Source organism: Peromyscus maniculatus, chromosome 7, assembly GCF_049852395.1.
Source record: "Peromyscus maniculatus bairdii isolate BWxNUB_F1_BW_parent chromosome 7, HU_Pman_BW_mat_3.1, whole genome shotgun sequence".
NCBI classification, from domain to species: domain Eukaryota; kingdom Metazoa; phylum Chordata; class Mammalia; order Rodentia; family Cricetidae; genus Peromyscus; species Peromyscus maniculatus.
In genome coordinates this window covers 54,253,838-54,268,197 of record NC_134858.1, presented here as the reverse complement: position 1 = coordinate 54,268,197, position 14,360 = coordinate 54,253,838, and the positions used below count along the sequence as shown (strand labels likewise).

General features: G+C 40.7%; 1 protein-coding gene across 7 annotated transcripts in view; it reads right to left on the bottom strand.

Moving 5' to 3' along the window:
• Window positions 1–14,360, bottom strand: part of Sin3a (SIN3 transcription regulator family member A) — a 67,883-nt gene that overhangs the window by 40,841 nt on the left and 12,682 nt on the right. For 6 of the 7 annotated variants that reach the window (XM_076576355.1, XM_076576359.1, XM_076576354.1 and 3 more), the window contains exons 2-4: window positions 9,052–9,273; window positions 6,433–6,609; window positions 181–287 (exon numbers count right to left, since the gene is read on the bottom strand). In XM_076576355.1, coding sequence (XP_076432470.1) covers window positions 181–287; window positions 6,433–6,609; window positions 9,052–9,240 — 473 coding nt within the window. In that variant the 5' untranslated portion in view covers window positions 9,241–9,273. Of the gene's footprint in view, window positions 1–180; window positions 288–6,432; window positions 6,610–9,051; window positions 9,274–11,286; window positions 11,938–14,360 lie in introns of those variants that run through there. The other variant, XM_076576356.1, reaches the window with a different exon arrangement.

Below are 14,360 nucleotides of genomic sequence, written 5' to 3'. Positions count from 1 at the left end.
CTGAGGCAACAGGATTGCTCAAAGTTCAAAGCCACTGAGCTATGTATAGCAAGACTCTAGTCTCAAAAGCCTCCCCCAATAAAAATAATAATCCATAAAAAGGAAGTAATTGTGTATATATATATTCCCTCTAAAAACATGCCAAGCATAAACTTAAATGCAGTCACAGAAATCTTTTACCTCTGCGATTTAAATTCCTTCATGATATCAAGGAAATCATTGTAGACCTGAGGCTGACTACCAAACTGCAGCTTCACCTGGTCAAGATAGGACAGGGCATCCTCCACCTGAGCAGGGATACATTTCAAAGATATGAGAAGTCAAAACTTTTAACACATCATCCATACTCAAATCAAGACAATAAGTGAATTACACACCAAGTACCAGAAATTAGTATGAACACTTAAAATATAATTCAAATTTAAAACAAAGATCAACTCAAAATCTGTACCCTTGCCTTAGATAATTCTGTAGGGAGTGATCAGTGACTAATAATTATATTACCATACTATTCACTTAGCCATTTCATAAGTACTTGCTAAGATAGAACACAGCAGAACCAATGCAGGTGTTCAAGAGTCAATCACAAGTTAAAACCATAACTCCATAGAAATTTGCTCATATCTAGTGTAAATCCTAACCCAGTGGGTGTAAAGAAATTACTAAAAGCCATAATAGCACACGGAAACAGCATCACTTTCTCCTTCCAAGGGAGGGAAATCCAAGAGGTGATTTATAAAATGAAACCTAAAGACAAGTACATGTTAGCAACGTGAGGTCCTGTGAAGAATGCAGGAGCAGCAGCAAGGGTATAATCTCATGCAGTCCATCTGCAAAATCCAGTTCAGTCTGGCTAAAAGCTAAGCATTGGTAGGAAGAATAAACATGAGAAAGAAACAGGATCCGGATCTTGAAGGAACCTAATCTTGCAAAAATCAACTTTGATATTTATCTTCTTCATTTTCATGTATTTCAGTTGACATGACCACAGTATAGATTGTAAAAGAAGGTATGAATGGAGCTGTAAAGATGGCACAATGGAAAAAAATGTTCTCCGTGTAAGCACGAGGACCCGAGACTGAATCCCCAGAACACACACAAAAGTTGGCCACATTAGCATATGTCTGTAAGCCCAGCACAAGGGTTATAGGCAGTACTTGGACACAGGTACATCTCAGGAGCTCAGGAGCTCGCTGGCACTCTGGCGGCAATGAGGAGATCCTGGTTCAGTGAGAGACTGCCTCAAAAAACAAGATGGAAAGAAATATAGAAGATACCCAATAATCAACCTTAGGTCTACACACACAAATAGGTGCATACCCTCTACCCGACACACACACACATCACATACACAGAAAACTAGGCAAGGAAAGGGGACCGAGAAGAGGGGGAAGGAAGGGAGCCAGTTGTGCTCTGGGGAGAATTGTAACTGATGAGAATGGCTTGAGTTACAGTGGGGATCTGAGGACTAACTGAGTAAGAGAGACAAGGGAAAGTGAGCACCCAAAAGTGACCTACCACTAACAGGAAGAAGACTCAAGGGCTAGAAACAGATGAGTGTATCTTAGGATACTGTTATAATTACTCTAAGATAATATTTTAAATTGTACAAAAATTCAGGATTTAGTCAAGTTTAGAAAATAATATCTGATTTGGTATAAGCTAAAATTTTTGATGTACCATGAAACAAAATGTTTATGTTCAAATAAACCATTAAGTGATGTTATAGTATGAATGTCCTCTAAAGTTCGAATGTCTAATCTTTTTAGTTTTCATTTTGTATTTCATTTTGTACTGGGAATCTATGGGTTCCTGTATGCTAGGTAAGTGCTCTACCACTAAGCTATGGCCATAGTTCATACCCTCTTTTAGCAGGTGGAGGGTTCATACTAACGATCCTACGCACTCTGTCACTTACCTATACACTTCCTAGCACCAAATTAAAAATCAGGGGTTTTTTCCCGTGCTGTGCTAGCAATTGAAGCCAGGAATTTGAACATACTAAGCAAGAGCTCTACCACTGAGTTACACCCCCAGAGTCTAAGACAAAAGCTAACTGAACTCTTCTCTTTCTGACAATATTCATTTGTGTGTTTATGTACATACGTGTGGGACCAGAAGACAACCTAGGGTCATTCCTCAGGTACCATTCATCTTCTTGAGTCAGGGTCTCTCACCATCCGGGTAGTCCCCAAGGAGGCTAGGCTGGCTGGCTACTGAACCTCAAGGACTTGCCTAGGTCTGCCTTCCCAGGTGGGCTATACCCTCAGCTCACTTCCGGAGGAATTAACTGGGCCCTTAGAAGACAGATAAAGGGGCTGAAGAGATGGCTCAGAGGTTAAGAGCACTGGCTGTTCTTCCAGAGGTCCTGAGTTCAATTCCCAGCAACCACATGGTGGCTCACAACCATCTACAATGAGAGATCTGGTGCTCTCTTCTGGCCTGTAGGCAGAACACTCACTGTATACATAATAAATAAATAAATCTTAAAAAAAAAAAAAAAAAAAAAAGACAGATACATAACGAGGACAGTGACTTGGCAGAACTGGAGACTTATGTTGATGTTTGGGGCCTGTACTTTCTGCCGTAAGAGGACAATGTTTTGTTATGGGTATTTTTGTTGTAATTTTTTTTTTTTTTTTAAATCAAGGTTTTAATATGTAACCCTGGCTGGCCTGGATGTAGTGGTTGGCTTTGAACTCAGATATCCACCTGCCTCTGCCTCCCCGTGCTGGGATTAAAGGCATCACAACCAATTTCTGCTTCTAAATACCCTCTGTCTTTGTGTTTGTCTCTGTCTCTGTCTAAATGAGAATGACCTCCATAGGCTCGTGTTTGAATGCTGGGTCCCCAGATAAGGGACTGACTGTTTGGGAAGCATTAGAAGGTGTGGCCTTGTTGGAGTAGGTGTGTCATTAGGGGTAAACTGAGGTTTCAAAGGCCCAGGTGAGGCCCAGTCTGTTTGTTATCGTAATCTCCCCGACTCACATCTGTGAATCAGATGCGAGCTCTTAGCTACTTCTCCAGCACCATTCCTGCCTGCCACCATGATAATCACTGACTAACCCTCTGAAACTTTAGCAAGCCCCCAATTAAATGCTTTTTCTCTATAAATTGCCTTGATCAGTGTCTCTTCACAGCAACAGAACTGTAAATAAGTAAGACACATATAAATACAAATACTGACCCCCAAAAATGGCAGGTAAGGGCTGGGACTATAGTTCACTGGTAGAGGACTTGCCTGAACACGTGTAAGGCCTTAGGGTCCAGTACTGCCAGGAAAAAAAGGCAAGAAACAAGCTGGGTGGTGGCAGCACACATCTTCAACCCCAGCACTCAGGGGGCAGAGAAGCAGGCAGATCTCTGCAAGTTTGAGGCCAGCCTGGTCTACAGAGTGAGTTCTGGGACAGCCAGTGCTACACAGAGAAACCCTGTCTCAAAAAACCTAAATATATATTTTTATTTAATTTTTTAAAAAAGGCAAGCAAAGTGAGAATACATAGTTAAATTATATGGAGACACAAAAACCATTCCCTTCTCATTAAAAAGAATATTCAAGGGTGTTGAGATGGTTCAGCAGGTAAAGGCACTTGTCACCAAGTCTGACAACCTGAGTCCAATTCCTGGAACCCACAAGGTATAAAAAGGGAACCAACTTCCAAAAGTTGTTCTCTGACTTTCAAGATGAAGGTACAGAGTGCTAGTTTACACACAAACACACGCACACTCTCACGCGGAGAACTGGTATACAGAAGCCCCCCAGCTCCAGGGAAACAGACGCAGACAGCAGACACCCTCAACCAGTTTCCAGGCCAGCCTGAGTCAAGACTCTGCCTCAACCCACACTTCCCCCCCCCAAAAAGTCAACAAATTATATTTAGAAATCCTATTAATCAAAAAAAAAAAAAAGAGAGAGAGAAAGAAAGAAAGAAAGAAAGAAAGAAAGAAAGAAAGAAAGAAAAGAAATCCTATCAATCTAGATCTTTTAACTATTAAAAAAAAAAATCCTAACTCTACCCAAAATTTACTGTATAATTCCAACCCAAGACTCTATTCTGCTGGTTTTCTTAAGAAAAAAACAAAAACAAAGCATATTTCATCCACTTTTATGCACAACTTCCTAGAAGAAGGAAAGTGAAGGGCTAACTGGAAAAGGCTACAGCAATAAGCCCAGCATTGAGACACACACCTCTAATCCCAACAGGAGCCAAGAGAATCTCAAATTCAAGGGCACTCTCACCTACATAGTGAGACTATCTCAAAGCTCCCACTTCTACCTAAAAAGGGTTCTAGAAGTGTTTTTTGTTAAAGGACCAATCTATAATTTTTTTAGACTATTAAGATATCCTTTACAGAACAGAGTCCTTAAATTTTTGTTCCCACAACTCAGTAAAATGATAAGCTCACAGTAGTTCCTCATTTTCCAACACAGCCACCACTCTATAAACAGAATGTTGTGGAATATTACTTTAACTATGTAAAGATATGTTGCATTTGTTTATGTTGCATTTAATTATGTAAAGATGTGTCGCCATTTCACTGTGCCTGCCTAACGCACCTGATTGGTCTAATAAAAAGCTGAACAGCCAATAGCGAGGCAGTGGAGGGATAGGTGGGGCTGGAGGGCACACAGAATAAGGAGGAGGAGGAATCTAGGCTGAAGAGAGGAGGGCGAAAATGAGGGAGAAAGAGAGAGATCTGGGGCCAGGCAGCAGCCAGACAGGCAGCCAGACATGGAGGAAGCAGGGAAGTAGGACATACAGAATGAAAGGTAAAAAGCCCAAGGGCAAAACATAGATGAAGAATAACAGGTTAAAATAAGTTATAAGAGTTGGTAGGAGAAACCTAAACTAAGGCCAAACATCCATAACTAATACTAAGTCCCTGTATCATGACTTAGGAACTGGTTGGTGGCCCAGAAAGCCTGCTACAGAATGTGAAAATATTTGAAGAACACCAAATTTTCCCAAATGGCACAAATAACTTGTACTCTTCAGAGACTATTCCTTAGTAAACTCTGAAATTACTTAAACCAAGATAGTCATCAAATTTCACAAAATTCCTCTATATTGTTAACCTTTGGTCTTCATTATGCTATTTGCATAGTCTGAATCCTATCATACTAAATTTTTTTTTTCCACCACATACATATTTATGATAAAATCTGACATAAATTAGTAACGATAACTTTTCTTCCATCTTACCATCCTCAGCATAACTTTTCCTCTCTTACCAAGTTGAGAACCATCACATTTTCACTTTAATGGAAGCACTTTATGGCTTCTCTTCTGGATACCCCAATTGTGAGTATCATTATTCTTGTACTTGGGGGCCTATGATCTGATTTTCTAAGTCACTAACAGGCAGGATACATAATGAGTATGCTGGGTAAAAAGGATAATTTATATCCCACTTGGGATGGGGGGACAGTATGAACTTTCATCAAAATATTATTCATGATGACACAGAATTTAAAATTTATATATTGCTTATTCTGGAAATTTTTTATTTCAAATTTTCAACCAGTTAACTGTGGGTAACTGAAATACCAGAAAGCAAGTTTTCAGGTAAGAGGGAGAATACTAAATTAGGGAAAACAAAGAGCAGACATTTTGACACACAGATGCACTCTGGGGCATATTGTTCACTCCCACATGTAAGCCACCAGATAGAATTAGGCTATTACAACCAAATGAAGATAAAACATCTCATCACTTCAGTTTTAATTTAATTTTTTGCACTTGGTTTCACACTGATTTACCTAAGTATAAATGAGTAAAGCTGGAAACTAAGCAATTGCTACAAAAATCAAGCACAAAACACCCAAAAGTAGAAAAGGACAAAACGGTTAGCCGGGGACACATGCTTCCACCAGTTCTCCACAATTACCTCATGCATTTCAAAGGACCACAATGTATTCAGCAGGACATAGGAAAATACTGACACTTCATTCACAATTATTTTCCCCAAACTTTATTATAAAAGATGCCTCAAAAGTAGCATGTTTTACTAAGCAAAGATTTAAAGATGCCCACAATTTCAGCTGTTTAGAGCAAGAATAAGAAGATTAAATCCAAACTATATTAAGGTGCTAATTTGCTATTCCCAAATTGGGCTGCTCCCAGATTTGTGCGTACTCAATAAAAATCATATCCACTAAGAACTCTGAGTCTAAAAGAAAGCACCTCAAACTCACACTTCATTTTCTATGACAATAACCCTTAATTCGGGTGTGTTTGAGTATCATGTATTCATATATGCCAACACTTTCTGAGTGCATGTTTCTCTGATCAGGCACTGCTGACAAAAAGGAAATACACACAGGTTTCAAAACAAAAACAAAGCACAACTTCCTGTAATTCAAACCCTGCTCTCTTAAGGCGTTCTTTCCCGCTAAAGATACAGTGACCCCAGAAAGAAACACAATACCACCTTTAGCCTCTGAAACTGCTGCTGCCCCTGCACTGGTGCAACTGGCGGGGCTGGATGGGCATGGCTCTGGACCACCTGGCCTCCATGAGGCTGGACAGCTGCTGGGTGATGATGACTGCTATGAACTGCTGCTATGGCGGGTCCATGACTGCCAGAACTTTGTGGCACAGCTGAAACCTGGGGTGAACAAAATGCAGACAAATTAAGGCCTATGCATTCTTCCTCAAATGCATTTAGAGAAATAACATAAATCCACAAAGCATGCCTGTGTATTTCTGCATGCACAAAGATACTAAGAAAACGAAATGTCCCAGAAAAAAGGGGGAAATACTGATTTTATAAGCCTACCTATACTTCATGTTTTACAGATGTTAAAAATCATCCAATTTCAAAGCCCGGCGGTGGTGGCGCACGCCTTTAATCCCAGCACTCGGGAGGCAGAGCCAGGTGGATCTGTGTGATTTCGAGGCCAGCCTGGGCTACCAAGTGAGTTCCAGGAAAGGCGCAAAGCTACACAGAGAAACCCTGTCTCAAAAAAACCAAAAAAAAGAAAAAAAATATCATCCAATTTCAGCAGAGCATGGTGGCACATGTCTTTAATCCCAGCACCAGGGAGGCAGAGGCAGGCGGATCTCTGAGTTTGAGGCCAGCCTGACCTATGCAGTGAGTTCTAGGACAGCCATGGCTATATATATAGTGAGAGCCTGCCTCAAAATGTAATAATAAATTTCCTGAGCACTTCTCCTATTTCAAAACTATTAATCAAAGCCAAAAGTGGGAGCTCATGTCTATAAACCTAGCACTTAAAAAGCTAAAGAAGGAGTCACTGTTCCAAGTTTGAGGTTTACTGGGACTATATAGTGAATTCCAGGTCAACTTGAGCTACAGAGGAAGATCCTGTCTCTAAACCAAGAACAAGCAAATAATGGGGGTTGGGGGCAGTTTTAGTGTCAGCAGAGCTGACTGCTTCATTTCCAAATAAGGAGATTAAGCAATGTAAAATTTACTTTCTTTAAGCAGTATAAATTGTACACCTCAACTTAGTAAACAAGGCTTTTCACAAATACTCATAAATTTATAAAAATGACCCTGAGTAGGGGAGACAGAAAACTAAAGCAACTATGTAATATTACAGATATAAAATTTATTAAGAGAATGAATGGACAAGAAAATATCTAAGGGGCTGGAGATGTGGCTCAGCTGACAGAAGGCTTGTCTAGGACTCAAGAGGCCTTGGGCTCCATCTCCAGCACTCAGACTTGATGTGCCAGTGCTTGCCTGCAATCTCAACAACTGGAAGACAGAGGCAGGAGGACCAGAAGTTTAAGTCATCCTCAGCTACACAGCAAGTTCAAGGACAGTCTGGGCTATAAGAGACCTTATCTCGAAAAAAGAAAGAAGGGGAAAAAAGAAAGAAAGAAGAAATATTAAATGAATTCTACAAACTCTAATACATACATCTTTCAGAAGGGGTATCAGTCTGAGCTTTTCTATTTCAAAATACACGTTTTAGGGGTTTTCATAAAACTTAATTATATGGGTTGATGATTTGAGCTCACTGACACAGTTCTTGCCCAGCAAGCAAGTGCTAGGGACTGGGTTCCTGGAACTTGGGAAGGAACGACACAGCAGCGTTAATTACTCTTTATAAGTGTTTGAGACAGCTGCTTTGACTATAAGCATGTGCCATTGAGGATATATACAACTATAGCTAATACAGGACCTAACTGTAAGTCTATCTGGAAAATAAAAACAATCCCACCAGCCAAACACCTTTTTCTTCTAGTCCTAATGTAATAATCATCTGTTACTTACTGCCACACTAGCCTCATGTGCAAGCCTTACATTTGCTTCACAGGAGACTTCTGGGAAACGGACACTCAAGTGCTTACTGGCACACATGAGGGCCTGAGTTCAATCTCTATCACTGAAAAATTAAATTAAAATAAAAAAACCAAGCCAGGTGTGGTAGTATATGCCTTTAATCCCAGCACTTGGAGGCAGAGACAGGCAGCCTGATCTGTACCAAGACTTCCAGGCCAGGCAGGGCTACATAGTGAGACCCTGCCTCAAGACAAAAAAAAAAAAAAAAAAAAGAAGAGAAAAGGTAGTAACAAGATGGGTTAGGGGTGTGGATTAGTGGTAGAACACTTGCCTGACACGCACAAGGCCCTGGAATGAACCTCAACTAACACAAAGAAGTGAGGCAAGGTGGCACAACCCTGTAATCCCACAACTGGAAGGCTAGAGCAAGACTGAGAAGTACAAGGCTAGTCTGGGCTATATAATGAGATCCTAGTTCATAAAAAAAAAAAAGAGAAAGAGAAAGCCTTAAGGAGTGAGCAAGAAAAAGCAGATTAAGGGTTACCTATAAAGGGGACAAAAGGGGCCAGCAGGCAATACACAGAGGACCTCAGAGGTCATGATGTAACTTTTGTTATTGTTTTTAACTTATCTGGTGGTTTTTACACTACCATATGCATACATTTTAAAACATCTCCATACATATTTCACGTGAAGTTTTTCTTAGGTAGTTCTAGGACTTAGAAAATCACTTTCAATGAATGAAACCACCACCTTCACCTCTTATTCCTACTCCCTCAGCTGGCTGCAGCTTACCTGGTAGTTAGGTGTCACTGAGTATTGAATTCCTGTAGCTGACTGCATGGTTTCAGACACTGCTTCATACACAGGAGGGGCGGGGGCAAGCACCCGGTGCTGGTGAGGAAAAGTCTCTGTGCTTCCAGGAATCCTTCGCTGCTGGGCTGCATACACCGGTGACTCCTGGTCATCCAAACGTCGCTTCATTCTGCACTCATGCTCAGGGATGCACTACAAAACCTGTAAAAATCAAACAGTGACACAGAATTAAAATCTCCCTCTAGAACGACACAGCTTCCCAAGTTGAATGTAAGCCTGACTTTCAGAACTGATCTACCTCATCTTAGAGACGAACACTAAATAGTTCACATACCACTTACAGTGAGCAAATTAGACCCGGAAGACAGAAGGTGAAAGGACAGAATTGTAATCAATTTGGTAACACTAAGTTGAAAATAATCCTACAATTCAAAAATGCAAACACTTTTAAAATCTCCTTTTCTAGTCACTCCTCTGTGGTGGTTTCAATGACAGTGGCCCTCTAGGTCATACATTTGAATGTCTGGTTTCTTCTGTTTAGAAGAATTAGGAGGTGTGGCCTTGTAGGAGGAGGTGTGTCACCAGGAATTTCAAAAGCCCCCATCATTCCCAGTTACACTCTCTCTCTTCTTCTCTCTTCTCTCTTCTCTTTCTCTCTCTCTCTGCTTCCTAGCTGTCTCCACACATCAGCTCTCAGCTACTGCTCCAGCCCCAGGCCATGACAACCCTGAGCTGTAAGCAAGCCCCCAATTAAAACGCTTTTCCTCTAAATTGTTCTGCTCATGGTGTTTCTTCACAGCAATAGAACAGTAGCTAAGGTAGCTCTTAAAATACTATCATAGCTAATACTAGTTACATATTCACATGCTGCAAATATAACTCTCAAAACTTAGTACTAGGAGGGAGGATGCTTGCTACAGGGAGTGGGGGGGGAGGGGGGACAAGTAGTGGATGGATTTAGTTTCATAAATATCAACTGTTACAACTAAAGCTATCATGGAGTGATGACATGCCAGGAGCATGAGGGCAAAGGTTACCTTAAAAAATAATGTACATTTTTAAAAGTTCCTGTTTAAGTCATTTTTAGCACCTCAAACTAAAAAAAAAATTAAGAATGATAGAAAAGAAGACTTCCAAGTTTTCTTCAGGCTTTTTCTCACATTCTTTACATACAAGAAGTTTCTTCAATTTAATAATACCTTTGTAGGGGCAATCTCATCAATGAGTATACAAAGTCTAAATGCTTACGTTTTTTTCCTGAGCATGTCTGACATCCTATCATTAACACAAACATAATCTAGTACAGTTAAGATAGAACACTTGGAAGCCAGCAAGATGGCTCAGAGAAGAAAGGTGCTTGATGCCAAGACTGAGAGTCTGAATCCAATCCCTGGAACCAACATCATGGCAGAGAAAAGGCAACTGCAATTGTCCTCTGACCTACACACATACACACACATACATACACATACACACACACACACACACACACACACACACACACAGTACACAGAAGAGATAACTACACAAATGAAAGAGGCTGGAGAGAGATGCTCCAGTGGTTGAGAGAGCTTACTGCTCAATCATGAGGACCAAAGTTCCAATCCCAACACCCACACCTCTTAGGTCACAGTTCTCTGTAACCTCTCCTAATCGGGATCTAGCCTCTGCAGCATGTATGTGCAGACACAGCCCCCTTCTCCACCACTAACAGCCCCCCGCCCACACACACACTTGAAAATAAAACAAATGGACAGACAGGCAGACAGACCGTCTACTTGGCCGGTGTGAAAGGTTAAGCAGTGTGTGCTTACTATGCAAACAGGAGGATCTAAGTGGAACTTCCAGAATTCATAAAACGAACCTGGGGGCAGGAGAGATGGCTCACTGGTTAAGAGCACTGGTCCTTTCGAAGGACCCAGATTTGAGTTCCAGCACCCACACACCAGCTCACAACAGTAACTCAGTTACTCCAGTTCCAGGGGATCTGACACCCTCTTAGGGTCCCCAAGGGCAGCAAGCATGCAAATAGTGCATAGACATGCGTTCAGGTAAAAACTACCCATACATACAAAAATTGTTAATGTATAAAAAACCTAAAGACATCAACCCTATTGCAAAAAGATAAAAATTATAGTTATGGCATGATACTGGGGGGCAGCCTGCAGAACTGCAATTTCAAAGTTCAAGGCCAGCCTTAGTCAGACAACTTACTGTGTTTCAGAATTTCTTTAAAGGGCTGGGCAGCTGGTATCTGTAACCTTGATGCAGAAGTGGTGGGTAGGCCAGAGATAGAATCTCCAGAGCTTGCTGACCAATTAGTCTAGCCAAGTTGGAGTGCTCCAGGTTCTGGAATAGACCTTGAACACATCTGTGTATATTCATAAACACACCCATGCATGCATGCATGTGTGCGAGTGTACACAAGCGCGCGCGCGCACGCGCACACACACACACACACACACACACACACACACAAAATTAAAGGAAGGGAAAATTCAGTAATAGCTAAGATTTAGTAAATTATTCCCCGCATCTGAAGACTTTTAATAGATAACATAATAAGTCATTAATTATATCTAATTTCGGAGTCTACTCATCCTTTTCACACAAGCCTACAAAAAGCAGCAGCAGCCCTCCCAAGAACCCTCGCCCCACTGAGCCCACTTCTCTTCTGTTACCACCATCTCTCACAACCTAACCTGGCATCCCTACTCATCTTTGAAACAAGACCTCAGGCTTCTCTGACCCCACACAAACCTATGCTGGGCTCTCAGACAGTAACCCCGTCCGTGGTTTACCTTGCAAGCTATTTTTAATATTATCTTTTCAAAAACTTCAAGCTACAGATATATTCTGATCTGTAACTTTAGATCCAAAAATTATTCCCCGAGTTTGTATGTGATAATACGTCCAACTTAGTTAACTAGCGTTGAACAGATACCACAGACAGCTCTGAGGGGAAATCATCTAAAATACCTTTGCTGGCTATATTTCCCTACTAAACACTAACTTATTTAGTTCAACACTTAAAAAAAACAACAACCTTATACACATTAGAGGATCATAAGCATACGTTTATACATGCTATTTGAGATCTAGAGAAATAACTCAGAGTTAAGAACACTGATTGTTCATGCAGAGGACCCAGGTTCAGTCACCAGCACCCACCCCACATCGTGGCTCACATGCTATCTGACAACCAAAGTGTCACAGGTCACTAAATCTCAACCTATTTGAGGATGAGAAACCAAGTCTTATAAATGGACAGACTACAACGTACTTATAATTTTTGGCTGCTACTTCTAGCCACAAATGAAACCAGAGTTTGGCTTTAGTTTTTATTGGTTTAAAACCTAGATGTTAATATTTTGAGATTAATCTCTACCAAAAAGCCAGTATTTTACAAATGATAAATAAACCAAATGTGTATGAAGAACAGCACAGAACTATGAAAAAATAGAATATTTGCTAGGCACTAGATTTTAGCCAAACTCTCTTGAAATTTTGTAGCTTTGGTCCTATTTTATATGTTTTTGTGATGTTCAAATGCTAGTCTGTGAGCCAGTTTATACAAAAATGAAAAAATAAAAGATTATAGTGAGTTTTTCATTAAGTATTAAGAGCACTTAATTTATTGTGAGATCATGTTTTTAACATTTGCTTTGTTTTTTCTTTATTTAAAATGTTATATGCATGGGTGTTTTATCTGCATGTATATCTGTGCATAACATGTGTGCCTGGTGCCTGAGTAGTACGGACAAGTCAAGCCAGAAGGTGGTGGCACATACCTTAATCCCAGCACTTGAGAGGCAGAGGCAGATGGATCCCTGAGTTTGAGGCCAGACTGGTTTACAGAGTGAGTTCCAAGACAGCCAGTGCTACACAGAGAAACTCTGTTTCAAACAAACAAACAAACAAACAAACAAACAAACAAACAAACAGTAATTGTAGTTTATGGGGTACTGCGCTGGATCGAACCCAGGGCCTGGTACAGTCTAAGCAAGTACCATTAAGTTACATCGCTAGTCAATAACTAATTTTATGACATACTTAACCACATTCATTTCCAGAATGAATTTCCATTTCCCAGACCATTTATGTAAAACTGAAGAGATGGGCTGGAGAGATGGCTCAGAGGTTAAGAGTTGTTCTTAACTGGCTGTTCTCCCAGAGGTCCTGAGTTCAATTCCCAGCAACCACATGGTGGCTCACAACCATCTATAATGAGATCTGGTGCCCTCTTCTGGCCTATAGGCATATGTGCAGGCAGAACACTATACATAATATATAAATAAATCTTAAAAAACAAAACAAAACAAAAACTGAAGAGATGTTGTCCAGAGCCAGTTTTCTCTTAACTATGCGCCTTTGCCAATTTCTATCTCCCCAACTAGTCACTTCCCTTTTAGTAGTATAACCACTCATTTACTTCAAGCCTTCAGCAGGCCTCATCAAGACAAGTGACAGTATACTTTCCATCATTTCTCTCCATCTCCACACTGCTTTCAAAATGTACCTCAAATGCAAATCTAATCTACCACTAGCTTACCAATACTTTAAATACAACCCATGGGTCCGGAAAAATGGCTTGGTAGTTAAAAGCACTGGCTACTCTTCCAGAGAACCAGGGTTTGATTCCCGGCATCCACATGGCAGTTCATAACCTGTCACCCTACTCCAAGGAATCCAACACACTCTTCTGTCCTCCTCAGGCACCAGGCATTCACAAGATGCACATACATACACACAGGCAAATACACTACACATAAATAATTTTAAGTTTTACTTTAAAAATATAACCCAAATTCCTAGAATTCCTTAGTTTAGTCTACAAAACTATTCATTGAAGCCAGAATGCCTAAGCCCAGCACTCAGGAAGCAGAGGCATCACTCACTACAAGTATCAGATCAGCAAGGCCTAAATAGGCGGTCCTAGACCAGCTAGTGCTTACATGACTCTGCTTCAGAAAACAGCACCCAAAACAAAACACATACACTCAAAATTAAAAACACAACCAACCAAAAACCCCTTCTTTGAGTCAGGTATGTCTAGAGGGAGGGAATCTTTACTTCCAGAATCCATTCCTTCCTTTAGCTAGTCTAGCAATTTCTGGGGCAGTAGGGGGCAACACCAATGTTGGGGTCAACTTTATTTGACGCAAGTGCTCTACCATTAAGCTATGATCCCAATCACATTTTTATTTTTGAAATAAGTTAAGCTGGCCTTGAACTCACTGTTACTTAGGAAGACCCTGACATCTGAGGAGCTGGGATTACAGGCTTGA